Source organism: Canis lupus, chromosome 3 (genome assembly GCF_011100685.1).
Source record: "Canis lupus familiaris isolate Mischka breed German Shepherd chromosome 3, alternate assembly UU_Cfam_GSD_1.0, whole genome shotgun sequence".
Lineage (NCBI taxonomy): Eukaryota > Metazoa > Chordata > Mammalia > Carnivora > Canidae > Canis > Canis lupus.
This window is the reverse complement of record NC_049224.1, coordinates 26692940-26719832: the sequence shown is the minus strand read 5'-3', so window position 1 is coordinate 26719832 and position 26893 is coordinate 26692940. Positions and strand designations below refer to the sequence as shown.

Here is a 26893-nt window from a genome sequence, read left to right as displayed (position 1 = left end):
TAACATTTAAAACTTTTATTGATAACATTTTGTTTATGAACTAATCTATTTACATAGCCTTCCAAACTGTATCCTTACAACTTAGAGCCAAGCATTTTTCTCCCTACTAAAACTTGTGCAAAAGGTTTAGCTACATCAGGTACAATTCTAATTTCTGAATCAAGAAAATATTTCTAATGTAATTTACATTAATGTTCTTCAACATTAAATGGAAAACCTCCAATTATTTTTTTCAAATAAAGGCCACAAAAAATTAAATAATTACCATGTACATTATAACTTGTTTATATCAAATTACCAAGAAAAGCATCATGCCAATTGTTAGGATCTCTTCTACTAATAAGGCAAAGAAATAAAGCTGTATATGACAGTCATCAAATAAATACACTCAGGTTTTGTATGATTTGACTTTATTCTTTGTTGTAAAACTGCTTAATTGAAATAAGGATTCTTTATATAAACACCACGTTTTGAAATCATATGGATAATATAGTCATTTTGTAATATTTCATGATGGTAGTGTGGTCTTCATTTATTTTGTTAGAAGTTATTCACAGGTCCTAAATACTAGATGATTGGAATATCACCCTAAGAAAATTATCCTTATTATGTAAATGTCTAATAATTATATGTTAGAAGTTAAAAGATACTCTTTAATCTTGACCGAATATTTAGTGTATTTTGTAATTTTCTATTGGCTTTCTTAATTTTAGCTAACCTAAGAGAATCTAATAATCAATTTTTCTTTTCTAAAACGTAGCAAGCACATAGTTTCTATTTGTGATAAATCGCCACGGTTTTTGTTTTGTTTTGGTTGTCTGTAGAAGGCAAGCATACTCTGATATAAGTAAAGAGGAATGCTTTTAAGTTTCTGCTTTATCTTGTTTTTGGGAACCTATGGATAGGCTTCAAAAAATAACAGAAATTAAAAGGTATGGAGAAAGAATTCTATGAGATAACATTAAAATTAAAATAAAACCAAGCAAAAACCAGCACACCAACACTTAGCATAGATTATTACTAGCTTGTAAAACTCTGATCTGTTATTTGATGTTGATTAAGCTGACAACATGAATATTAGCTGCCTGGTGTACTATAATGGTTGGCGTTTTCAAATTTTAATTAGACTTCACCTACCTGCAGTCAACATTTTTAAGAATTAGTTCATCCTTTGCTTATACCTTAGTCTTAATAATCAAACTGTTTTGTGGGTTTTTTTTTTTTTAATGCTTTTGGCATCATGGAAAATTATAATCTTATTTATTGTTATGTTAAAAACATTTATTGACTTGAATGCAGTGTTTCCTAATAAAATATCTGGAAAACCTGAAAAAAAGTTTAAAGTCATTTCCAACATATGTGACCTTCTGGGTTTTTTCGCTGATTTTTGTTTAAATTAAAAACTTGGACCACGTGAAGGTTGTTAAATTTTAGAGGTTTTGAGAAATATAGCTTTACTTTTGAGAGAATTTCCTTAGTAGAAACTATACATTATTTGTGTGTGCATAGTGCCTAGTATGATACACAATATATTTTGATACCTCTAACAACTATAGGTTAACCAATTACAAGATTTAAAGGGACGAACATTTGAGATTTCCTCTCTGGTCCTGTATTTCTCTGATTTAGACATTTGAACAAAATGTGCTTTCTAGCCAGCTTTACTAATTTTACTAAAAATTTACTAATTGCTTAATTTGTTCTGTTTGCAATGATTGTCTCCTTAACAACATTTTTTTACTTTTGAATTCTTTAGGGAACATAGGAACTGTTGGCATAAGCACTTTCTGACCACAAGAAAGGAGGCTGGAAATCTTGTTATTGACACTGGTATCAGAGATGGGGGGGTGAGGGTTCACATGTAAGGGTGGTAGAAATCCTGGCCTGGGTGGCGTAGAATTGTGATCTAAAGGGAAAGCTCCTGACCCACGCCTTTCTAACAGTGCGTGATTTCTCCTGCTCAAGGGACCTGGTGAGATACTCTCCAGCAATTCTTTGGGCCCTGACAACAAGGAAGGAGATGGCGAGAGGATCTTCTTCTTTCCTAGAAGCGCTTTGCCATCTTCTAAAGTCGTAGGGGTAAGGCCAGCCGTGAGCTGGGAATCAGAGCTGTAGTGATTTGCTCCTGAGTTTCTTTTCTGAACTATACTTCTTAAGGTGGAAACAAACATTGTCTGGTTCGAGTCTGGATCTGGGTCAGCAGGGATTTCAAGGCATTGCTGATTTCCTTCTGAAAAAAGTAACTGATGATTTATTTCATCGTATGACATCTTTCTTGAGCTGGCCTGATCAAAGGCTCTCAGCAAATATGCAGTGTCTTTAATATCAATACTTTGGTGCCTAGTGATGAATCGCTTGGAGAGCGCCAGCCCATTGGTTTTGTAGGATAATTCTTCCTCTGGAGTAATATCCTGGAGCTCCTCTTGCAAAGAGGCCACTCTGTTTTGGTGCATTAGTAAGGGGGGACTCTTGATCCAGGTTGGAGCTTGGGGTAGTTTGGCCCCATTAGAGGCCATAGCAGGCTTCCTCATAGGGGAGCCTGGGTCCTGTGTATCATCACTTTTTCCTGAGGGCTCCAAACCTTTAAGGCCAAAAAGTGTCTTTTCAGTTTCAGAAGAATGTGAAAATGGCAATGAAGCTGTTTTTATGTCTATTTCTGAAGGAGTGGCACAGGAGGCTGAGGAGTGACACCCATCTGTATCTACAGGAGGCATATTTAAGTACTGTTTGGTAGTGTGGCGACCACATGGTGATTTCGCTGTCGTTATGATAATGACTTCTTTTCCTTTTGCCTTGCAAGCACTAAGCAGAACTTTCAGGGTTTCTCTATCCTCTGAATTTATAGCATAAACAAGGGCCGAAGAACTAGAATGGTCTTGCAAGCTGAGATCAGCCCCACTCTTTAAGAGCAAGGAAACAACTTCAGGACCAGCTTTTTCTAGGCAAGCGTGCATCAAAGCAGTTTTCCCAGATTTGTCCTGTATGTTGGGGTCAGCATTGTTTTCTAACAGGTATTTAACCATTTTGGCTTTACTGACACTCTGGTGATCAACATGTTTGGTCTTACAAGCGATCATTAAAGGTGTTTCCCCACGGTCATTGCTCTCGTTAATGTAGGCACCACCTTCTAGCAAGAGTCTTGTGAGGCGAAGCCGGCTCTGATGGACTGCTTTGATCAGGGAATTTCCCTCACTTGAAATTTCTAGACCTTCATCCATCTTCAAAAGTCAGAATCAACACCTAGTTATCAAAGAATATGAAGAACAAAAGATTAGCGAGAATCCCAATTTGTATTCATGTTATCATTCATAATTTCTGAAATATGTATGGATAGAGTCACAGAACATAAATGAGATTATATCATTAATAAATTTAGAACAAAATAGTGAATTGCAAAGTAAAAGAAATTCTAGAATAGCAAGAGCCTTTAGGGAATCACAGACTAAAATTTACTTTCAAAGTCTAAATTGAATATTTATGATACAATACCAGCCTAGTGCTTCCCTAAATTCCACATTAATTAAACAACAATCCACTTTCTACTTGTGAAAAATACTTTTAAAATGACACTAAAATGTAGATTTAAGCAAAAATTCTAAAAATCTGTGTAATTGCAACTGAATCAATTAAAAGTATAGCATATTTATGGCAGATTAATCTAAAAAACTTCTGTTAAATTACTTAAATGAGCTCTTGAGTTAAATAATACAACTATTATCTAGATTTTCAATTTGAAGAACATTTCTATGTTTCTTTTATAGGATAAAAAATCACTTGAACTACAAGGCATTAAAATACCTGACACAGTATGTGGAACTCATACTGAGAGGGGAATGGTGAGCCTGTAATTATGCATTTTCCTTGATTTCAGTATTTAAATCACACACTAGATTATGGATAGGGATAGCCACATACTGTCGGGTTAAATTTTAACAGCAGTACATTTGCTCTGAAAAAGGAGTTTTTGAGCCTAAAAATGTAAATAAGGACATGTACCCTTTGTAGACATTTTATTTTTTATTATTAAAACTAAAAATTATTTATATTTAATTTATTTAAATAATTTAGATTCAAATTCCTTCAAAAGATAATTCCATTAGTTGATAAGAATTATGTCTCTAGGTGTGCTTGGCTGCCTCAGTCAGTAGAGTACACGACTTTTGATCCTGGGCACATGAGTTTGAGATCTCATGTCCCTCTATCCCCACTTTGGGTGTACAGCTTATAAAAAAAAAAAAAAAGAAAGAAAAGAATTATGTCTTTATCTAGAGCTGAGGAAATGTTTGTCTTTGAATAGTCCTTAGAGCTGGGGAGAAAAATCAAATGGAGTTTATATAATATTTAAACCTATTCTATTTAATGAGGTAGGTTTTAGAAATCAAGAAGTATTATTTATTCTTCTTATTTACTTTCTTTTAAAGATTTATTTATTCATGAGAGACACAGAGAGGGAGAGAGAGAGAAAAAGAGAGAGAGAGACAGGCAGAGGGAGAAGCAGGCTCCATGCAGGGAGTACGACGTGAGACTCGATCCCGGGTCTCCAGGATCACACCCTGGGCTGCAGGCAGCGCTAAACTGCTGAGCCCCCCGGGCTGCACTACTTTTAAATTAACAATATGGGACATGAATTTTTTAGTAGATAATAAATATAGGGTAGCTCCTGTGGCCCAGCAATTTGGCACCACCTTCGACCTGAGGTGTGATCCTGGAGACCTGGGATAGAATCCCATGTCGGGCTCCCTGCATGGAGACTGCTTCTCCCTCTGCCTGTGTCTCTGCCTCTCTCTCTCTCTCTGTCATGAATAAATAAATAAAACCTTAAAAAAAAAGATAATAAATATAACAACCTTTTAATGGTCAGGAGATAAAAGGAACAGAAAATGAAGGGGGGAGAAAGAAAGACATGCACACAAAACATAGAATCTGAGTATTAAACAGCTATAAGCTCTTACTACATCCCAGGCACTGGGCTACCAAGGCACGTGCCCCAGCCCTGAAGAGCTTGCTCAGTTGTTGGAAAGAGATGCCACTCGAGCAGTGGTTATGAGCATACAGGCGGTGGTGGTGCCAGGGCTGAGGGCCTCCCGGGGCCAGCCCTGTGAGTGGGTCTTCAAGACCACCCAAGACTTTGGTAGGCGTTCCCGGTGCAAAACCTACCTAAATACCTGAAATAGCAGTTATTTATCATGAATCGGGCTCTCTTTATGCCGATGTAACCAAACTTTAGAAAAGGATGTAGCAGATGGTTTGGTTAGGGTAAATATGACAGAAGACACACCTGCAATGTTGCCTCTTCCTGAACAATCCCTTGAAACTAAAGGTTTTCTTTTCTTTTTTTTTTTTTAAGATTTTATTTTTAAGTAATCTCTACACCCAACATGGGGGGCTCCAACTCACAACCCCGAGATCAAGAATCACAGTGTCCACTGATGAGCCAGCCAGGCGGCACCCCCAGAATTTCGTAAGAGATACACATTCATGGGACGCCCGGGTGGCTCAGCAGTTGAGCATCTGCCTTCAGCTCAGGGTGTGATCCCACGGTCCTGGGATCGAGTCCCATGTCGGGCTCCCTGCGTGGAGCCTGCTTCTCCATCTGCCTGTGTCTCTGCTTCTCTCTCTCTCTGTCTCTCATGAATAAATAAATAAAATATATTTTTTAAAAATCTGAAGGAGAAATGACTCCCAGCTTAGAATTCTACATCTAACCAAACCATCAGTCAAGAACCTGAAATACTCTCTCTTTTTTTTTTTTAAGATTTTATTTATTTGTTCATGAGAGAGAGAGAGAGGCAGAGATACAGGCAGAGGGAGAAGCAGGCTCCATGCAGGGAGCCCGATGCAGGATTTGTTCCCGGGACTCCAGGATCACTCCCTGGGCCAAAGGCAGGCGCTAAACTGCTGAGCCACCCAGGGATCCCTGAAATACTCTTAAGAATTTACTAAAGGATATAATCTACCAAGATGAAATGGTAGAACAAGAAAGAGGAATTCTTTTTTTTTTTAATTTTTATTTTTTTAAAGATTTTATGTATTACAGGCTCGATCCCGGGACCCCAGGATCACACCCTGGGCCAAAGGTAGGTGCTGAACCACTGAGCTACCCGGGATCCCAGAAAGAGGAAATAAGATAACAGAGGCTTTTGATCATCTTAGAGGAGAAATACAAAATACGCCCAGGAAGATGGTAAAGGGCCAGGAAAATGGATGTGAACAGAACATCATCTCAGAGGTCAAACTGTCATTTTACCGTCTTGTCGACTGAGAGCCAGGTGAGCCTGCCCCCGGGTCTTCTCTCTCCTTGCCTGGTCCTGACCACGTCTCTGCTCCCTTCTCTACGCTCTGCTTTCTGGGGCAGCCAGTGCCACTTATTGTATCTGGGCTCCATCGTTCTGTTTTGACCTGCTGCGAGGCCTGGGGATTAGTCTCTGTGAGCTTTGGAGGAGAAAGACTGGACCTTCATTCCCCCTGCATAGCCAGAACCTGGGCTATGCTGTGACACTGCCAGAAGCTGGTCATGCTGAGCCCCATGTTTCCCAGGACTTCCTCACTCAGAAGGGTCTCTTAAAAATGCTGGGCCAAATTCAGGTCCAGAGATTGTTAAACTCACCTTCTCCTGAGAGCTTTAGTCATATATTGGCAATGCAGACCTTTACTTATTCAATTAATTTTGTACTTGCTACCCAGTTTTCCAAAAATAAACAATTAGTTTACTTTAGGATCATATACAAGTGGGAAACTTAAAAAAAAAAAAAAAGGAATAATTAACACAGAAGTCAAGAGAAAGTTATTTTTTGGTGGGGGTAGTTCAGCAACACACAGTGGCTTTTATTTTAAGGTTCAGGTAATATTCTTTTTTCTTTTTTTTTTTAAGATTTTATTTATTTATTCATGAGAGACACAGGCAGAGGGAGAAGCAGGCTCCATGCAGTGAGCCCGATGTGGGACCCAATCCCAGGACCCCAGGATCACGCCCTGAGCCGAAGGCAGATGCTCAACCGCTGAGCCAGACAGGCATCCCGGTAATATTCTTTATCTAATCTGGATGGTGTGTATACACTTGTCCATTTTATTATTATTATTATTTAAAAGAACATATTTCACATACTCTTCTGTAGGATAGCACTCATCTAATTTTTTGGTAAAATAGAATATGGAAAAGAGCATAGCATTTAGGTTAAGATATGTACCATAATTAAAATTTATTTATTTATTTTTTTTATTTTTTATTTTTTTTCCATAATTAAAATTTAAAAGAGCCACGTTAGTTTGTAACTTTTTACATCATTCAGTTTTGTGGTATTATCAATAGTATTGATGCGTAGACTTCCAAGGAGTTCCAACTAGCAAGCTCCTGAAACGCAGTATTCAGAAGAATATACTTACTCATTCTCTTTTAGCATCACTCATGATGTCAAGCAAAGATCAGTAGATACAGTAGATACATACATAAATACAATGAGAGTGAATGCTGCATTTTTTGTTCCCTGGTGCAACTTTCTATAAAAGCTATTCCAAAGCCAGGCATACCTGCAATTTGAGGCCTTAGGAATTTAGGATTGGTTGACAGCTTGGGTCCCAACAGAAGTCTATTCTGAATGCAAAGCATCTGAAAAGAGCTTGCAGAAGAAATCTTCTAGCATTTTTCATATACTAATGTGCTTAATAAAGCAAAGAGATGTAGAGAAATTAGCTGGAACATAATCAAATAGAGAAACCATTTAGTAACCACAGTTGGAGAAGAGATGCAGTATCAATCATGTAAAACCACCTTTGGCCAAAAGTGGCATTTGAGAAACATATTCAAATGAGGACAAGTTGCCCGATAGCAGATCTCAGGGAGCAGGATCCAAAGCCCCGGGGATCATGACCTGAGCCGAAGGCAGACGTCTGCCTAACTGACTGAGCCACCCAGGCACACCGCCCCCGCCCCACCCCTGCCATCTTCTTGTTGTATTTTTTAAGTCTTATAAGAATCTTTTGGAAAGAAATTCAAATCTTTTCACCTACCCTCATGTAAAGACTTTCTCCACAACACTAAACCTGGACACTTTCTGTCATAACTTTCTCTCACCAAGGTTAGCATCAAAAGGTTCTAGGAAAAGAAGGGGAGCTGGCAATGTACTGCCAGTGTGACTGCTTGAGAGGGGCAGTGGCCCCACTGTGGTCCTACAGAAAGGGAGGGTGCTGTGGCCTCCAGGGCTCTCTGCAGATGCTGGGCAATGGCACCACCAGCCGTCGGCAACTAGTGACTCTCTGTCTCGTGGATGTAGGCATATCTCCTCTAGAGCTCTCTAGAAGACACCAGCCACAACAAAGCCTTACTCTTTGTTCATTTCACAGACTTCTAAAGCCCCTTGCATTGCTCAGTTTTTAAACTGTTCACATTTAATAGAACAGTTCTAAAACTGTTTAAAATTAAAGTTCACAGAGAAAAAAGCTGTCAGATACTTTATCATCCACATGTATACCGATTTGGTTTCCTCGTGTCTCACATTCAGAACCTTATTGGAACAATCTCCTTGTCTTTATGTCTTTAACTCTCAGTTCTTTTATCATAGTCCTCCATTTTCACATCAACAATGGTGAAAATCAAGTTCAATTTCTCTACCTGCGATGAAGATCATTTCTCTAGCCTGCAATTGTCCTAGTTCAGAAATGTTCTTGGTTCTTGTCTCTTCCTGTGAAATATCCTCACCAAGCACCCACTGCCCATAATGTATGAACATTCAGTCAGGCCCTTTGTTACAATATAGCATGTAAGTAATCCCCACATGTGGTTTTCATCTTTCAAATAGGTAAGTTAGTTCAACTGGAGAAAGTTCTAGTCAGACAGACCCACATTTCCATCCTGATTCCCCTACTTACTAGCTGTATACCATAGTGAAAGCACTTAGCTCTCAGTCTTGAGTTCTTCCTCTGTAGCATGACAAGGATCTGACCTTCATTCAAGGTGGGAGGAGGTAGGGCGAGGCAATGAAATCAGACATCTAGAAAAAGACTTTCCTATTGTTCCTTACTACTTGTTGTAATTTTTTAAAAGATTTTATTTATGTATTCATGAGAGAGAGAGAGGCAGAGACACAAGCAGAGGGAGAAGCAGGCTCCATGCAGGGAGCCCGACGTGGGACTCGATCCCAGGACTCCAGGATCACGCCCTGGGCTGAAGGCAGGTGCCAAACTGCTGAGCCACCCCGGCTGCCCTCATTGTATTCTCTTTAAAAATTTTATCTCAGAATTTAGTCTTATTTTGATCATGTTTCTAATTCAGTCTATTTAAATAACAGATAAAATATTTAAAATGTAGTTTTTTTAAAAGATCTATAAACCATGCTTTATAAATATAAATGGAATCTATTAAGTGAATATAGAAAAAATAGCCTTAAATGTGTTTTTCTTATAATTTCCAAATACAATAATCTCAGCATATTATAAGATGAATTATTAAGGAGCTGGACAAACTGCTTTTTATTTTGAAATCAGAATGTCTTTAACATTACTATGATTCATCACGGCATATTTACTATGCTCTTTTAGTGCCTCTCTCTACTCCCATCTAAGATCTCACTGAAATTAATTTAGTTATTTAAAAATCTTTAAAAAACATATATTCTGAAGAACAAAAACTTGGAGGAGAGATGTATTATCAGAGGAGCAACTTCAGACAAGCTCTGGAAACAGTAGAGATGGTGGCGTGGTAAACTGCCTTCCCGCAGCAAAGGCTGCACCACAAAGTCCCCAGCAGGTGGCCCCTTGACAAGGGAACCAGTTCACCCCCAGGAAGGTTGGTACTAGGAGGCCCTGATGACACAGAGAGTGGTAATGAGGCACAGGGCTGAAAATGAGGATGGCTCAAAGCCTGTGGACAAGGCACCTGGACCCCCAGGCACTTTTCCCCACCCCAAGTAGATGACCACTATCCTAGGCCAGAAAGCAAGATTTATTCTTTAAACAGATTGATCAGAAAGGCTGAAAATAGGGGATAAAGTGAGAGTTTACAGGCTGAATGTGGAATTCCAGATCTCTGCCCTGGTAGTGGGAGGCCAGAAGCCAGGCAAAAGCAGCAAAACAGCACTGGCTCTCAGAATTATGAGCCCTATTAAAAATCTCTGTTGATAAATGAAGCAATTCAAGTAACTACATTCGCCCCTCTAGCTAGACACCTACTCTAAATGGAAATAGAAAGTTACCTGAAAATGTTACTCAAAATTTCATGCTTAACGGATTTTCACTCCCTGGATGAGGTTTTTTGTTTTTGTTTTTGTTTTGTTTTGTTTTTCTTTTTTTGTTTTTGTCAGCCAGCTGTCAGCTCCTACTGAAGGAAATCAAAGCTGTTCAGTTACATAAATACCAATACTTTGTTCCATCCCATTGGGAGTCTAGGTTTTTTGTTTTGTTTTTTTTTTAATTCCTTGTTAAGCTATCCCTATAGGGCCGCCTGGGTGGCTCAGCAGTTCAGCGCTGCCTCGGGCCCAGGGCATGATCCTGGAGTCTGGGATCGAGTCCCGCATCGAGCTCCCTGCATGGAGCCTGCTTCTCCCTCTGCCTGTGTCTCTGCCCCTCTTTTTCTCTCTCATGAATAAATAAAATCTAAAAAACAAAACAAAAAAAAATCTCTATAGTGTTTGGTTAATTACATTTCAGTGATTATGAGTAAAAGTGTCTGGAGTGGATCCCACGCACCGCAGTCCCGTGTGTACAGGCCAAGGCTTGCCCTGCAAGGATGCTGGGGTTGAAAGGGCTGCAGCATCACCCAGTCCAGCCCTCCCCTACCCCACCCGGTCCATGCAGGACAGATGTGGCGGCCGAGGAAGAAAGGGTGGAGCACTCCCAGTCACTCCTCTTACTTGCCTGCTCACCAGGACTTAATTAGATCTTCCTGTGTCCTTTCTCTTAATTTTTCCATGCTTCTTGGATACCAGCTTCCCACAGAGTAGGATTGTGATTTGAGTACCTGATTTGAGTGGCATCAGCCACGGTAGTGCTACATGGGCTGAGGTATTTTAAAAGCCATCTTGGAGATGACAGGCTTGGCCTTCCTTGTGGCTCTTTCTCTTCAAGCACCTTGTTTTCCTTGCATTCAGAGAGAAACGTTATTTTCCTTTGAGATTCTTACTTCAGCTGCAAATCAGATTGGCCCTGTGTGTCAGAGACAGGGGCTCCGTCTCTTCCCAAATTACCAGCCCTGGGGAAGCTGATCCTCTGGGATTCAGTTTCCTCATCCTAAAGTGGGGGTAACAGCCACAGATGACTGAGAATTTGAGAAGATCCTAACATACTTGCTATTTGGGAAGTAAAGACATGTCAGTTTCTCAACATGCATCACTAAATACGGATTCTGGGCTGATGGGGTCTGACAATGGGAGGCCAACGTGCCCACATCAATGGGTTTTCCACTGTCTGTAGGAATAATCACACGGAGAACTTATTAAAAATAAGATTTCAGGGGCATCTGGGTGGCTCAGAGGTTCCACCTCTGAGAAGCATCTGCCTTTGGTTCAGGGCGTGACCCCAGGGGGTCCGGGGATTGAGTCCTGCATCGGGCTCCCTGCATGGAGCCTGCTTCTCCCTCTGCCTGGGTCTCTCATGAATAAATAAATAAAATCTTTTTAAAAATAAATAAAAGAGTTCAGCCTCCGCTCCCACATATTCAATAGGGGATGCTTCCTATGCAGACTTGGAGAAAATATGTGCCCAACTGTGCCTTCCTCATTCTCTCCCACTTCCTGTGCGGTCACCCCACCTGTCTCCGGCTCCTGCCGGGCTGTCTGCAGCGTCACTCCCAGGTGTGTGATGCTCCCCGGCCTCGGCCTCGGGGCAAGGGCAGCGGCGACGCCGTGGCCTCCGTGGCCCGGAGAGGGGTTAGGGGCGCTGGCCGGGGCCTGGGCAGGCCGCAGCAGTCCGGGGCGAGGGCGGCCAGGACGGGGCCAGCGAGGCGCGCCCGCCTGTCAGGGGCCGAGCAGGGGCGTCCTGCCGCCGAGGGGCAGAGCGCGGACGCACCGGGCATCCGGGACTGTCCCGGGAAACTGAGGACTTGCCGGGAAAGCGGAAAGCGCGCTCCTCGGCCGCGGCTCGTTCGGTGTCTCGCAGCCGCGCGAGGGCAGGAAGGAGGCGCTGGCCAGGTCGCCGTGGCCCCCGAGGCGGGGCCGAGCCCTCCCGCCCGGTCCCCGCGCCCCCGCGCAGCCCCCGCCCCGTACCTGCGGGTGTCGGACCTCCGCGCCGCTGCGATCCCGGCCGCGTCCCCGGGCGCCGCCTCCCGGCGCGGCTGCGTTCCTCGGCGCCCCCGGCCCGAGCCCTGGGCGCTGCCGGGCAAGGGCGCGGGAAGGTGAGCCGGGCGCCGGCGGGCCGGGGCGGGCCGGGGCGGGGGCGCGCTCCCCGGGCTTGGCCGACGCGCGGCGCTCACCGGCCCGGGGGGCTGCGCCCCGAGGGCAGCGCCGGGCGCCGGGTGCAGGGGCAGGCGCGCCTCGGACCCCGAGCCTCCGCGAGGGGCCGCGGCTCCCGGCGCCAGGGCTGTGCGCGCCCCGGGGCGCGGGAACCCGGCTGCCTGCTCGGGGGAGGGGGGGCACCCGCGGAGCCCGGATCACGCCCCCCCCCGCAGCCCAATCGCGCCTCCCCACTCGCGCAGCCCGGATCGCGCCCCCCCCCGCAGCCCGGATCGCGCCCCCCCCCACCCGCGCAGCCCGGATCGCGCCCCGCCACTCGCGGAGCCCGGATCGCGCCCCCCCCGCAGCCCGGATCGCGCCCCCCCACCCGCGCAGCCCGGATCGCGCCCCGCCACTCGCGGAGCCCGGATCGCGCCCCCACCGCAGCCCGGATGGTCTCCCCCCCGTCCCCCGCGCCCCAGGCACCTGCCGAGCCGCTCGCTCCCGCGGCCTCGCGCGCGCCGCTGCCGCCTGCCCGATGCCCCCGGCGGGCGCAGGCCGGAGCCGCCGCAGAAGGCGAGCGGAGAGCGGGCGGGGACGCGGCGGGCGCGAGCGGAGGCTCCGGGGCGAGGCCCCCCCCGGCCGCGCCGCGACCCCGAGTTCCCGCAGGTGCAGCTGCGGGGGCGCCGCCCGCCCTGAGCCCGGCCGCGCTGCAGTGGGCGCGGGGCCCGTCCGAGGCTCGTGGCGCGAGCGCGGCGGGTCCGGCAGCTGCGGCCCCGCCCGGAGCCCCCGGCGCCCCCGGCGCCCCCCGAGCCCGCAGGGTCCCCCGCGGGCGGCGTGTCCGTGTGTCCGTCCCCCACGCGCCCCCTCCCGCTGCCCGCGCTCCGCCCGCTGCAGGTGCGGGCGCTGGTTCCGCAGCCGTTCCCGGTTTTGTTTTTAGGAGTTTATGACTTTACCACGCTGCTATTACAATATTGACATAACACTTGCGCAAGACTTAACACAACGTGCGCTTGGTGTGCTCAGCGGCGCTGCAGCGGTTCCCACGCTGCCTTTAGCCGGGACCGGCTGGTGCAGGAAGGACCAGGGCCACGTCTGTTGTTGATCAGTTAACGTCAATCAAAATTACTTTGGAGTCCTCAGCGGGGGGGAGTAAACTTAGCTCTGAGCAGGCAGCCTTCTTTTTATTTTTTCTAATTTTATCTATTTACTCATGAGAGACACAGAGAGAGGCAGAGACACAGGCAGAGGGAGAAGCAGGCTCCAGGCCGGGAGCCCGACCCGGGACTCGATTCCCGGTCTCCAGGGTCACGCCCTGGGCCGAGGGCGGCGCTGAGGCGCTGAGCCACCCCGGCATCCCCAGGCAGGCTTCTTTTATTTAGGAAAATAAGCCGCTGAAATGGGCCCTTTAGTAGAAATAATGTAAAGCAAGTTCACGGGACCTCTTAACCGAGAGTTGGGCTCTAGTTGGAAGCTTGGATCTGGGTCACCCTCTACCCCCACCCACTTGTGAAGGGAGATTGGACAGTCCCAAGGAGGCAAATTTGGATGAAGGCACAGGTCTCCTTTCCTACGTTGAAAAAAAATTTAAAAAAAAATTTTATTAATGTATAGTACATATTAAAAGGTGCACATCTCACAAGTACAATGATATTTTGCAAAATGAAGCATCTTTAAGATCAAGAGATGGACCATTCCCAGCTCCCCAGAAGAGGCCCTTGTATTCTCCCTTTGGAGGCAGGCAAGGTACTGGCTTCACCCAGCAAAGATTTTTGCTTTTTTTTTTTTTTTTTTTACAAAGATTTTTGCTTATATTTGCACTTAATAGCAATCAAATCATACAGAATTTACTCTGTTGTCTGATTCCTTTCACTTGACATTATGTTGAAGGGATGCAAACTACGGTCATAGTTTGTTTCTTTTTTTTTTAGCTGTATAATATTCTGCTGTGTGAGTTTACCTAAATTTATTCAATTTACTACCGAGAGACATTTGGGTAATTCTCAGGTTGGAAACATTATAAATAATGCTGCTAGGAACATCATAGTGAGTGGCTTTGGTGAACATATACCCACATTTTTGTTGGGTACATACCTAGGAAGCATACGTACATGCATTTATATTCAGCTTCTGCAGATATTGCAAAATAGTTTTTCAAAGTAGATGATCTAATTTTCATTCTATTTGTTTCCTTTTGCTGCTTGTAACAAATTACCACAAACTTGGTGACTTCAAGCCACAAAGATTTCTTCTTTTAGAGTTTTGAAGGTCAGATGTCCTAATTCGGGTTGCCTTTACCAGTTTATAGAGGCTGACTACATTTTTTGGCTTGTGGCCCCTTCCTCTGACTTCCTTTTTTTTTTTTTTTTTGTTTTTTTTTTTTTCCTTCCTCTGACTTCCAATCTCAATTTCTCTCTCTCAACTCGGCTGCTGTTGTCACATGTCTTTTTCTCCCTCTGCTTCCTTCTCTCCCTTTGGCCCTCCTGCCTCACTCCTATGGACCTCTGTGATTATACTGGGCCCACTCAGATAATGCAGAATGATATCCCAGCTGAAGATCCTTAATTTAATCCCATCTGCAAAGTTCCTTTTTCGAAGTGAGGTGACCTGTTCATAGATTCCAGAGACAAGGCTGTGAACCTCTTTGGTGGGGCCATTATCCAATCTACTACACCCATTCGCAGGGGATTGAAACCTATGTTAGATGGACAGAGAGAAAGGCAGGATTGAACAGCAACAACAAGAAAAAAAATGGAAAGAGAAAAAGAAAAGAGAAAAGGATGAGAAATTGAATTCACCTAGAGGATTGGCTCTGTTGCCCTAGGGGCTGTGCCAGGATTGGTAGGCAGGAGAGGGAGCCTGTTGCTGGAAAATGACCTCTGGCCACCACTATCATGGAACCACCAACAGGTCTGGGACCAAGGGCTTTCATTTTTTTTAAGATTTTTATTTTCTTTGAGAGAGAGAGGGAGAGCGGGTGACGGGGGTAGGGAGGAGTAGAGGGTGAGGGAGAAGCTGACCTCTGGCTGAGCAGGAAGCCCGATGCAGGGCTTGATCCCAGGACTCCAAGATCGTTTCCTGAGCTGAAGGCAGACTCTTAACCGACTGAGCCACCCAAGCGCCCCACGGGTTTTCATAAAGAGAATGAGAGTCGGGTCAGTCCAGGGCTGGGCACCCTGCCACGTGAAATGTTAGGGAAGCGAGATCCTCCTTTGTGAGGGTTCGTAACAGCAAGAAAACAATGGTGACCAGCTCACATATGCCCTGTGGGTCAGGTCCTGTGGTCAGCGGACAGGGCCCAACCCCATCCGTGTTGCTGTCCATCCTACAGGCTCTGGAGACTGACCTTTTTCAGGGTGGCTGCTGGAGTTGTGGGGACTGACCTCCCACAGTAGGTGGGAAGGTGAAGCTGTACTGGGATGACGAGCTGAGCGCTCTAGGCAGGCAGGCCCAGCCTCCGCTGTAACTTGGATATTAAGGGACGATGCGTGGCTTTACCACTCTAGACCTATGGATGAGGACACAGAGTTTCCACTTACTTCTGGCCTCATTTTGGTCCAGCAACCACACCCTGGAAGGAGCTAGGACAGATGTCATTATCCTCATTTTATCAGTGAGATCACCAGGGCTCCAAACAGCTTTCTGATGTGTTCAAGGAGCCTCAGGAACAGGCCCAGAACAGAGCGAGCCTCATGGCTCTTCTTGCTGCCCTTGGCGCTGTCCCATCTCTCTGGCGTGAGAGTGGGATCCGCTGACGCCTGAAGTCCCGGGAGCTGGGAGGTGGAGCTGGCCCTACATGTGCAAACCAAATTGTCCTACTTTGTAGGAGATATGGTGGGATTACCTGGTCCTATGCCATCAAATATAGGTTTTGGTGGGGTTTTAGGAACAAGTGATGGTAGATGCGTGTGTTTGATAAGCATCTTGATCAGAAATCCCTCCATCAACTTTCTGCCTTCTGGAAATAAGCTAAACACTTTGGTCTGTTGATGAAACCCCTCCATTTCTCTTCAAAATTGTGGTTTATGCTACAATTCTTTACTATCTGTTTAATTCAGATTTCAAGACAGAGGGGAGGTGTGTGATTGGTCTGTCATTTCTAATTAACAATCCCTTGGTTATCATTCTCATGGCCGTAATCATCATTAATAACTGCTCCCCTGTCTTGAATAGCTTCTGCCTCCCTGGCTTTTCGTCTTCCCTTCTACCTCACCCCCCTTAGGTTTCTCTGCCTTGACTACTTACTTAAGTTGTTCCAAGTTCCCGAGGACAGAGTCGGATCTCTGGAATCTCCTTTTACCTCACCCTTTTCAAATTTGGGTCAACTGCTTCCTGGGAACACTGCTCTACCATCACCCCGGGACCTTGTTCTGTGATTCTCCTGAATGGACCCCATTTCATAGATCCTGTGTCTTCTTTCTTAAGTCACTTCCTCTATTTGCTGGTAACACTTCTCCAGTAACTTCCTAGAAAGGGTATGTGGAAAGTAAATTCGAAGTCCTTGCATATCTGAAAATGTATTTACTCTGTCCTAACACCATTTGATTATTTAGCTAAGTATAAAATTCTAAGATGAAAATAATTGTCCTTCAGAAATCTGAAGGCATTCCTCTTATCCTCTAGTTCCCAGAGTCATTGCGAGAAAATCTGAAGCCGTTCTGATTCCTGATCTTTTCTTTGGGACACTCCCAGCCCCTCTTGGAAACATGTAGGATTTATTCTTTTTCTACAGTGCTCCAAAATTTCACTATTATTTGCTTTGGTCTGGGCTTATTGATTTATTCATTTGAGAGAGGGCATATGCACGAGACGGGGCCGGGCAGAGGGAGAAGGAGAAGGAGAGAATCTCAAGCAGACTCCCTCATAAGCTAGCACCTGACTCTGGGCTCAACCCTGAGATCATGACCCGAACGGAAACCAAGAGTCGGAGGCTTAACCGACTGAGCCACCCAGGCGCCCTAAGTCTGGGTTCGGTTTTATGTAATATTTTAGGCACTTAGTAAGCCCTTCACAACTGGAAACTCATGTATTTCAGTTCTGGGAAATTTTGTTGGAAAGTGGTTATTAAAGAGCACAGTGAACAACATATAGTCAGAATGATGTAAGCATTTGATTTTTGACTTTGAAGACAAAGGACAGAAGATGTAATTAAAATTGCAGAAGAGACTAACCTTTTATCAGTCTCAGTGAAGATACCTTGTATCTCTCAGTAAAGATACCAGGATAGACCGCAGAGCGGGGAGTTGGGAGACAGGAAGCGAGTGAAAGGAGAGTGGGGACTCTGATAACCTCATCGTATAAGGTAGAGGGTGGCGGTGAAAAGATGCTGTCTACGCGTGACTGACCAGAAACGTGATTGACCAGAAACGACAGAGGTAACTACTGGAGACACTGGAAGAGTCACACGGCTGTCATGGGAACTGGTGGTGTAGTGAGGCTGTAGAACTGAGGGAGCCAGCTGGGTTTGGGGGGGAGTGACCTGTGCCGGAGAAGTGCAGGCGGTGGGGGTACGGTGGGGGGGTAGGGAGCAGTGTTGAAGCAGGCACTCCTCTTCTTCTTCTTCTTCTTCTTCTTCTTCTTCTTCTTCTTCTTCTTCTTCTTCTTCTTCTTCTTCTTCTTCTTCTTTCTTTTTTTTTTTTTACCATATCATTATTTTTAATGTCCAACGTTTATAATATGAGGACCAGGGCTTTCTCCTCAAGTTTATAAATTTTCAATTGGCTTGTGAGGCCAATAGGGATACTTCTTCTTGTCTAATTTGGTTTCTGGGAAGACTTCATTCAGGTCCTCAATGGTCATCTGATCAAATGGAATTATGTTCTTCATCTCCTCCAGCTCTTTTTCATATTCTTCAATCCTGGCCTTTGAGAGAGACAAAAACTCAGCACAGCTTTTCACATCTTCTTTTTCCTCAGCATCCACCTACACAGTGTATTTATCCTCTGGCACAGGAAACTTCAGGGCATTAAACTTCTTCTCAAAGTCATCTACCAAGCCAGCCTTTGCCACATTGGCCTTGTAGTAAGCCCAGTCAATAGCAGGTGGTTTCTCAGGAAGAGTAGCCAACCTGGAGGTAAGCATCTCACTCCAGGATTTCAGGGAGTTGGCAATGGCCTTCTGGTTTCGGAGTATGATTTCCCCAAAGCTACCCAGTCAATGGTTTTTAGAGCAAGTTTTCGCCCAGCCATCTTGAGATCCTTCACCAACCCCGGCGGCCCACAGTCCACAGCAGCCAGGCCACTCTTCTTGATGCTTTTTCTGCCTATCTTTCACAAACTCCATCTAATATCTTTCTTTAAAGAAAAAAAAAAGTTTTGAGGTAAAATTCATACAACAAAATAAACAATTTTATTTTATTTTTTTTCAAAATAAACAATTTTAAAGTGAACAGTTCAGAAGTTTCAGGGACAGGTTTTGAAAGTCTCAAGTGCTGTGTCCCAGAGCAGTTGAGGCAGACAAGGGACAACTAGCAACCGTACTGGGTGTGTGTGTGTTGGGGGGGGATTGGAAGAGCTGGGGTGAGGGGGTCTCAGGTTCTGGAGCTCCTGCCTCCCCAGCTCCTGGGACCACCTGGGCTCTGCTTCTGGTCCTCAGCGTCCTGCTGGAAGGTCTCTCCTCCTTGCCTCTGCTGCCAGTGGCCCTGATCTTCTCATCCACTCAGGAAAATATTTAGTTTCAACTCTTGAGATGCAAATACATTTTTCAAGGCCTTTTTCTCTTAAGAAAAGATCCAAATTAAAAAAAAAAAAAAGGAAATGATCCAAATGCAGTGAATATTATCTTTTAGGGATGGTTTTCTATAGGACGGGAAAGGCTATAGGAACACTAACACTAAGCTGCTTATCACACTGAGCAAAAGAGAGCATGTTTTACTTCCTATATTCATCATTTTCTTTCCCCTGGTTTCTTTCCATTCATTTCTTCATGTCTCCCTTTTTATCCATACTGTCCTAGCATAATGGGATGCCACCTGGCTGAGACTTTCTCCAACATTTTCTAAACCTTAACAGCTGGGCACCTGGGTGGCTCAGTTGGTTAAGTTTGCCTTCAGCTCAGGTCATGATCCCAGGGTTCTGGGATGGAGCTCCACCTTGGGCTCCCTGCTAGGGTGGGAGCCTGTGTCCCCCTCTGCCCCACCCTCTGCTCCTGCTTTCTCTCTCTGAAATAAATAAATAAATAAAACATTTAAAAATTAATAAATAAACTCTGCTTAGTGTGGGGATAGGCTGCTTGCTATTTCCAAGCTGCCAGCATTTTTCTGATTCATCTTTGGGAGAAGATTGCTTTCTGTTCTGGGAAGGAAAAAAAAAAACTTCGATGTGTTAGATTGTGAGGGCTAGCATCTTAATTTAAGGGCTCATGCTTAAAATCTGTAAGCCTTAGATTTGGATGTACCCAGCCTCAAAACTCCTGGCTGTCCGCAGAAGTCCCACACACTGTGCGCCCCCTGAAAGGAGCAAAGTTGCCTTAAAGAAGAGTTTCATAACAGTCTTTGAAAGTTATCAGAGACCAATAAAATCTGTTTTGTGTTCAACCCTTGGTCCTTAGGCCACAATCCTTAGAGCAGGCCATCTTTTCCCTGGGCGTAGGAGCTAGGCTTCTGTATATGCTCTATGTCCTAGCAGATGGATATTTTTTTAAGACTTTATTTATTTATTCACGAGAGACACACAGAGAGAGGCAGAGACACAGGCAGAGGGAGAAGCAGGCTCCATGCAGGGACCCCGACGTGGGACTCTATCCCGGGTCTCCAGGATCACACCCTGGGCTAAAGGCAGGCGCTAAACCGCTGAGCTACCCAGGCATCCCTAGCAAGTGGATATTTAAATGGCTCTTTGGGATAGAAAACTGAATCCTTCAGACTTGAGAGGCCCATCTTTTTGGTCCCTCTGCACACTGGCGGCTGTGATATAATGAATAGGCTGAAATTTTCTAAAATTGAGGAGATGCTTGGGCAGCCCAGGTGGCTCAGCAGTTTAGCACCACCTTCAGCCCAGGGCCTGATCCTGGAGACCTGGAATCGAGTCCCACATCAGGCTCCCTGCATGGAGCCTGCTTCTCCCTTGGCCTGTGTCTCTGCCTCTCTCTCTCTCTCTCTGTTTCTCGTGAATAAATAAATAAAATCTTTTAAAAAATAAAATTAAGGAGATGCCTATGATTATTTCCTTGGACTTTTTATTTTTTTTTAAAGAGTTCATTTATTTATTCATGAGAGACACAGAGAGAGACAGAGACACAGGCAGAGGGAGAAGCAGGCTCCCTGCAGGGAGCCCGGCGTGGGACTCAATCCCAGAACTCCAGGATTATGCCCTGGGCCAAAGGCAGACACTCAACCACTGAGCCGCCCAGGCGTCCCTTCCTTGGACTTTTTAAATGGCTGAGCAAATGCAGCTCAGAGGCAGCAGTGAAACAGTTGCCTCTCAGGGCTACAGGGCTACTCAGTTTTCGGACTGCTTTCTTACAGCCTAAGTGGGTAGATCCAGACTCTCTTCTGGAATTCAGAATTTCAAGGCCGTGTGGAACTGCTGTGCATGATGATAAGATTGACCTTGATGAGGGTAGAGTTGGTGTTGGAGCCTGAATTTAGAGAAAATGAGTGTTGGACTCTGAGAAGACACAGGGCCTAATGGAGAGGCCAGTTAGAGTACCCTTTAAAAAGGAATAATTGACCTGTGGACTTTGGGGCTGGTTACTTTCCTCTTTTCCTCATCAGACATCCTCATTTTCCAACTCATGGTCACAGAATGGCTGCTAGACTTCCAGGCATCTTGTCCACATTCCAAAGCTTAAGGAGGGTTAAGAGTCAAAGGGCAAGAGTTGTATACCATCAGTATCCCTCCTGGCTTTTGTTTTTTTCAGTAAAACAATAGTTTTCCTTGGTGCCTGACCCCAAAGTAGGTCAGATGGCTACCTCTGCTTGTCAGGGAAGAATTTTTTTTTTTCTTTTTACAGAATTCACTGAAATTACAATAAAATCAAGGTTCTGTTGGTTAAAAAGGCAGACTAACATAAGTTTCTACCTGCAACCCTGAACAATTACCTAACCTCTCAGTTTCCAAGTTTTCCCATCTGTAACATAACACTGTAAAAATCTTCATTAAATACTTTGGTAAAAAAAATAATAATAAATAAATAAATAAATAAATAAATACATACATACATACATACATACATACATGAGTATGAACCCAGAGTGTTCACTGGGTGGGCAGTTAGGAGGCCCTACCATTACTAGCTAACTATTCTGCGTGGTAATTCTCTTCTGCAGTAACAGTCTGTTGAACATTACAACTGGATACTAGCTATGCTTCAGGGATTGAGGGAAGGGCTGCTGCCCTCCCTTGGCAGAGGTGCTTGACAGCAGCCTGGGAAAGCACTGTAAGGTGATCTGGGGAGAGTGGCAAGGGGCTACACTCCCTAAAGCCACAAGGCACAGCCACAAGAGTCGGAGCAGAGCGGTAGCTGGGGTATAGCGGCCTTTCCTAGCTTCCCTTGCAGCTAGTGTGGCCACATGGCTAAGCTTTTGCCAATAGAGAGTGAATGGAAGTACGGTGTGTGGAAGGGAAGACCCGTGGCTATGGCCCTCTGCTCCTTCCCCCATCCAGTGGCAGTGTGGAGCTCTTTGTGAAGATGGCAGAGTTGCCAGGGAGCCTGTGTTCCCGAATGGCTGCATAATCGGAGCCACCCGTGGAACACCCACCCTGGACTATCATATGAGAAAGAAGGAAATCTCTATTTTTGAGCCACTGCATTTGGGACTTATTTGTTCCAGCCTTTTACCTCAACTAATACAATTATGAGCATCATTTGAAATATCTGGGGAGGGACACCTGGGTGGCTCAGTGGTTGAGCGTTTGCCTTCGGTCCAGGGCGTGATCCTGGGGTTCCAGGATCAAGTCCCACATCGGGCTCCCTGCATGGAGCCTGCTTCTCCCTCTGCCTGTGTCTCTGCCTCTCTCTCTCTGTGTCTCATGAATAAATAAATAAAAATCTTAAAACATTTTATAAAAAGAAATACCTGGGGAATTATAATAACATAGGCTACCTACAGAGAGGGAAACTGAGAGGTTGAGGGATAATGATAGGAGGGAGTCTCATTTTGTTTTTTACTCCATATCTAGAATTGTTGAAATTTGAGCCATCTACCTGTAATACTTTCTCAAAAACTTAAACTAGGGCAGCCTGGGTGGCTCAGCGGTTTAGCACCACCTTCAGCCCAGGGTGTGATCCTGGAGACCTGGGATCGAGTTCCACATCGGGCTCCTTGCACGGAGCCTGCTTCTCCCTCTGCCTGTGTCTCTACCTCTCTGTGTCTCTCATGAATAAATAAGTGAAATCTTAAAAAAAAAAAAAAACAACAAACTTAAAAAATGTCAACTCTACATCAACTAAAAAAACCCCTTAAAATAGAAATGATTTAATTAACTAGAAATGTTGATCTTGGCACCGTGGTAGTTTGTCAGTGATTGGTACTCATTCAGCACTTGATTCCCTTACCTACAAATCCTCTGCCCAGGGAGAGGAAAAAGGTGATGGATAAAGCTGACAGCAAGGAGCAGCCAGGTGAATCCTGAATGGAAGACAGAGATGCAGTGCCCTGCCTGTCTCTGCCCAAGACCACTCATCTGCATGCCAGCAGTTGGACTCCTCCTCCCCCAATTAGACTGTGCATCAGCGTGAAGGAGAAGATTCCTGCGTGCAGATTGATGTCACATCCATTTCCTGAGCCTCCTATGTGCCAAGATGGTATCTTTTAATAGGAGGCACTTCATGAGACTTGTCTTGAATTCTTGGTTGGATAAGCATGGTGACATTTTATACCAATTGAAGGAGAATTTGGGTTTCTTTTCTTTTCTTTTTTTTTTTTAAGAATATTTATTTGAGAGAGAGAGAGATCACAAGCAGCGGGAAGGGCAAAGGGAGAAGTTGACTCCCCACCGAGCAGGGAGTCCCATGTGGATCTCGATCCCAAGTCCCTGAGAACATGACCTAAGCCAAAGGCAGATGCTTAACCGACTCAGCTGCCCAGGCATCTGAGAATTCAGTTTTCAAATCTCCATAACTTGAGTTCATTTTTCCTGCCTCCTATATTTTATGTTGCTATGAGAGAATAATTGATTATTTTCCTGTTGGTGATTTCCAACAAAACTGCCATTTCAGAGACAAAAGGAAAGGGACAGTATAATAATATTGAGTTATTTTCTCCTTAGGGACAAAACAGAAGTTTCTTTTCTTAAAAAAGATTTTATTTATTTATTCATGAGACACACACAGAGAGAGAGAGAGAGAGAGAGAGAGAGGCAGAGACACAGGCAGAGGGAGAAGCAGGCTCCATGCAGGGATCCCAATGTGGGACTCGATCCCGGATCTCCAGGACCAGGCCCTGGGCTGAAGGCAGGTGCTCAACCGCTGAGCCACCCAGGCTGCCCAGGAGTTTCTTATTTCTTTCTTTTTTTTTTTTTTTTTTATTTATGATAGTCACACAGAGAGAAAGAGAGGCAGAGACACAGGCAGAGGGAGAAGCAGGCTCCATTCACCAGGAGCCCTATGTGGGATTCGATCCCCGGTCTCCAGGATCGCGCCCTGGGCCAAAGGCAGGCGCCAAACTGCTGCGCCACCCAGGGATCCCGAGTTTCTTATTTCTTATTTGTAGAGCTAGAGAGGGCATTATGTGATTGATAGTTCAGTTTTCTCAAAATCTGATGAATATTTGAAATTATTATTTTATCTTTGCTTGATGTTTTCTTTTGCCATACAATGGCTCCTTTTATAAGCTCTGGCCCCTGGGACAACACTGATGGCATTTTTCCCCTCCCAGGTGCCCTTGAACTCCATGTATTTTTCCTAGGAGAGTTTGTCAGTCAAAATATTTGGTAAATTAGTAACAGAAAAAGAAATAAAATAGCTTCGGAAACCACTTTTTTTAATAGTTTGAAAGTTAGAACATCAAAAAACTAATACATTGTTGGTACCAGTTTAATTATCTCAGTTTTTTTTTTTTAAGGTTTTATTTATTTATTCATGAGAGACACACAGAGAGAGGCAGAGACACAGGCAGAGGGAGAAGCAGGCTCCCTGCAGGGAGCCCGACGTGGGATTCGATCTCAGGACCTGGGGTCACACCTGGGCCAAAGGCAGACACCCAACCGCTGAGCCACCTGAGCGTCCCAGTTACTTTGGGTCTCAGTTGCCCACCAGACCAAGCTTTATGCTGGTCCCTAAGGGCCCCCCACATGGCTGGCACAGACCCCCGTCCCTTACTGCCTCGCACTCCCTTCAGGGCTCACCCAGAGCCAAACCACGCGGAGCGCGGCGCATCCTGGGGGCACATGGCCCATCCTCACCCTCAGATGCTACCTTCCATGAAGTCACCCGCGCCTCTCAACCAGACCCCGTGCCCACAGCTTGTGAGCTTGGCTCCTGTGGCCCAGGGGCCTTGGGGCACAGAGCTGGCCTTCCCCACCTTTGCGGCTCTGCAGCCTGGGCCCAGCGTGGCTTAACAGGTGCTGGTGAACATGAACTTGCACCGAGGGGCCAAAGAAGTGAACCAAGACCAGGTTCTTCTCCTGTCAGACCTGTGCCTTTTGACACGCCCGGCCCCCCTCCAGCCCATGCGCCAAGCCTAGCTGCTGCTTTTTTTCTTTTTTCTTTTTTTGCAAGGCTCATGGAAGAAGAATGCTTTCCCATTTTTTAATGGTTGGAAACAATCAAAAGGAAAAGAATAGGGGGTCCCTGGGTGGCTCAGTGCTTTAGCGCCTGCCTTTGGCCCAGGGTCTGACCCTGGGGACCTGGGATCAAGTCCCACGTCAGGCTCCCGGCATGGAGCCTGCTTCTCCCTCTGCCTGTGTCTCAGCCTCTCTCTCTCTGTGTCTATCATAAATAAATAAATCTTTAAAAAAAAAAAAAAAGGAAAATAATATGTCGTGATATTTGAAAATAGTATGAAATTTAACCTTCAGTATTCATCAATCAAGTTTTATGGGAACCCAGCCACACCCTTCGTTTACATCTTGGTGCCCACCTTGTAAGGGTGACCCTGGGCCCCCAAACCTGCAACAGTCACTGCCGGCCCCTGCGCTATAGGCTGAGGTCTTTCAAGTGGAAATACTTTGTTTTTGCTCTCTTCCAAGCCCACAGTTGTGCTAGGAGCACAAATGGCTATTATTTCCCCATTTTTATTTATTTAATTTATTTTTTAAAAAGATTTTATTTATTTATTCATGAGAGACACAGAGAGAGGCAGAGACACAGGCAGAGGGAGAAGTAGGCTCCCTACAGGGAGCCCGATATGGGACTCAATCCCAGATCCCCAGGATCACATCCTGGGCCGAAGGCAGGCGCCAAACCACTGACCCACCCCAGGATCCCCTATTTCCCTGTTTTTAAAATACTATCTACTGGAGCACCTGTTGGCTTAGTGAGTTAAGCGTCTGACTCTTGGTTTGGGCTCAGGTCATGATCTCAGGGTCGTGGGATTGAGCTTTGTGGCAAGGCCTGTGTTGCGCTCCATGCTCAGCGTGGAGTCTGTTTGTCCCTCTCCCTTCCCCGGCCATGCGTGTGTATACACTTTGCCTCTCGACTAAATACATAAAAATCTTTAAAAAAATACTATTTTCTATTTTGGAATTACTATGTATGATGAGCCAAAAGTATTCAATTCCTGCCACCCTGAAGAACATTCAGTAGAGGTATATTCAGTACATCAAATAAGTACTTGTGCTGTGCAGGTGCGGGGCGGCTCTTGGGAGATAAGGTGATGAGCAAGATAAACACAGTCCCTACCCTCGTGTCGCTAATTCTAATGTGGGGAAAATGAAACAATCCATAAAACAAAGTATGATCATTGTTTTGATAGGGAAGTTAGAAGGTACTCAGAGGACAGAGGCAAGAATACCTTAGCTTGTCTAGGATAGCATCCGGGAAGGCTTCTCAGAGGAGGTGACATTTCCAGTGAGACCTGAAGGACAAGTAGATGTCATTTTAGTGAAAAGTCTTTTACATAGAGAGAGACAAGCTTCTATCTTATTTAAGCTGTTATTTGAGTCTCTGTTATATGTGTCCAAACCTGTATCATAATGAATACATTCCTTTTTTTTTTTTTTTAAAGATTTTATTTTTCTGTAATCTCTACACCCAACATGGGGCTCAGACTCACAACCCTGAGATCAAGGGTTGCACACTGTACCAACCAAGCCAGCCAGATGGCCACACTCTTTGTAGCAGAGTAGACGCTTCCTTAACCAGTTGGCAGGACCCACTTCTCCTGTGGGACTGGGAGTCAGAACCACTATGTGGCCCAGTGCACGGAGGAGCTTTGCGTTCCAGGATTGAGGACTCTGGGTTGTTGGCTGCTTATTTTTCTTTAGGGAAGTTTTCTTTGGTCGGCCCCCAAATATCTTAAACATCACAAAAACTGAAGGCCTCTTTCGTGCTGATGTCACTGCAGTTTTTCAGACAAGTTCATATCTGAAATTACTGGGTTGTTTTTGTTTTTTTTTTTTAAGATTTTATTCATTTATTCATGAGAGAGAGAC

General features: G+C 45.1%; 1 protein-coding gene across 4 annotated transcripts; it reads right to left on the bottom strand.

The window, feature by feature from the left end:
* Positions 1–26317, bottom strand: ANKRD34B (ankyrin repeat domain 34B). Of its 4 annotated transcripts, none has more exons than XM_038532447.1 (2): positions 26254–26314; positions 1–3240 (listed from the first exon to the last, which is right to left on the bottom strand). In XM_038532447.1, exon 2 carries the CDS (start codon positions 3216–3218, stop codon positions 1674–1676), a length of 1545 nt encoding a protein of 514 aa, XP_038388375.1. In that variant the 5' UTR covers positions 3219–3240; positions 26254–26314; the 3' UTR covers positions 1–1673. The 4 variants fall into 4 exon arrangements, 3 of the variants coding, with proteins under 3 accessions (XP_038388375.1, XP_038388374.1, XP_038388373.1); XM_038532446.1 differs by lacking the exon at positions 26254–26314 and adding an exon at positions 12195–12282; XM_038532445.1 differs by lacking the exon at positions 26254–26314 and adding an exon at positions 7528–9062.
* Positions 26318–26893: the final 576 nt, after the last annotated feature.

Coding starts and splice junctions, on each gene's coding strand:
- ANKRD34B (XM_038532447.1), bottom strand. CDS start 3,218: ATGGATGAAGGTCTAGAAATTTCAAGTGAGGGAAATTCCCTGATCAAA.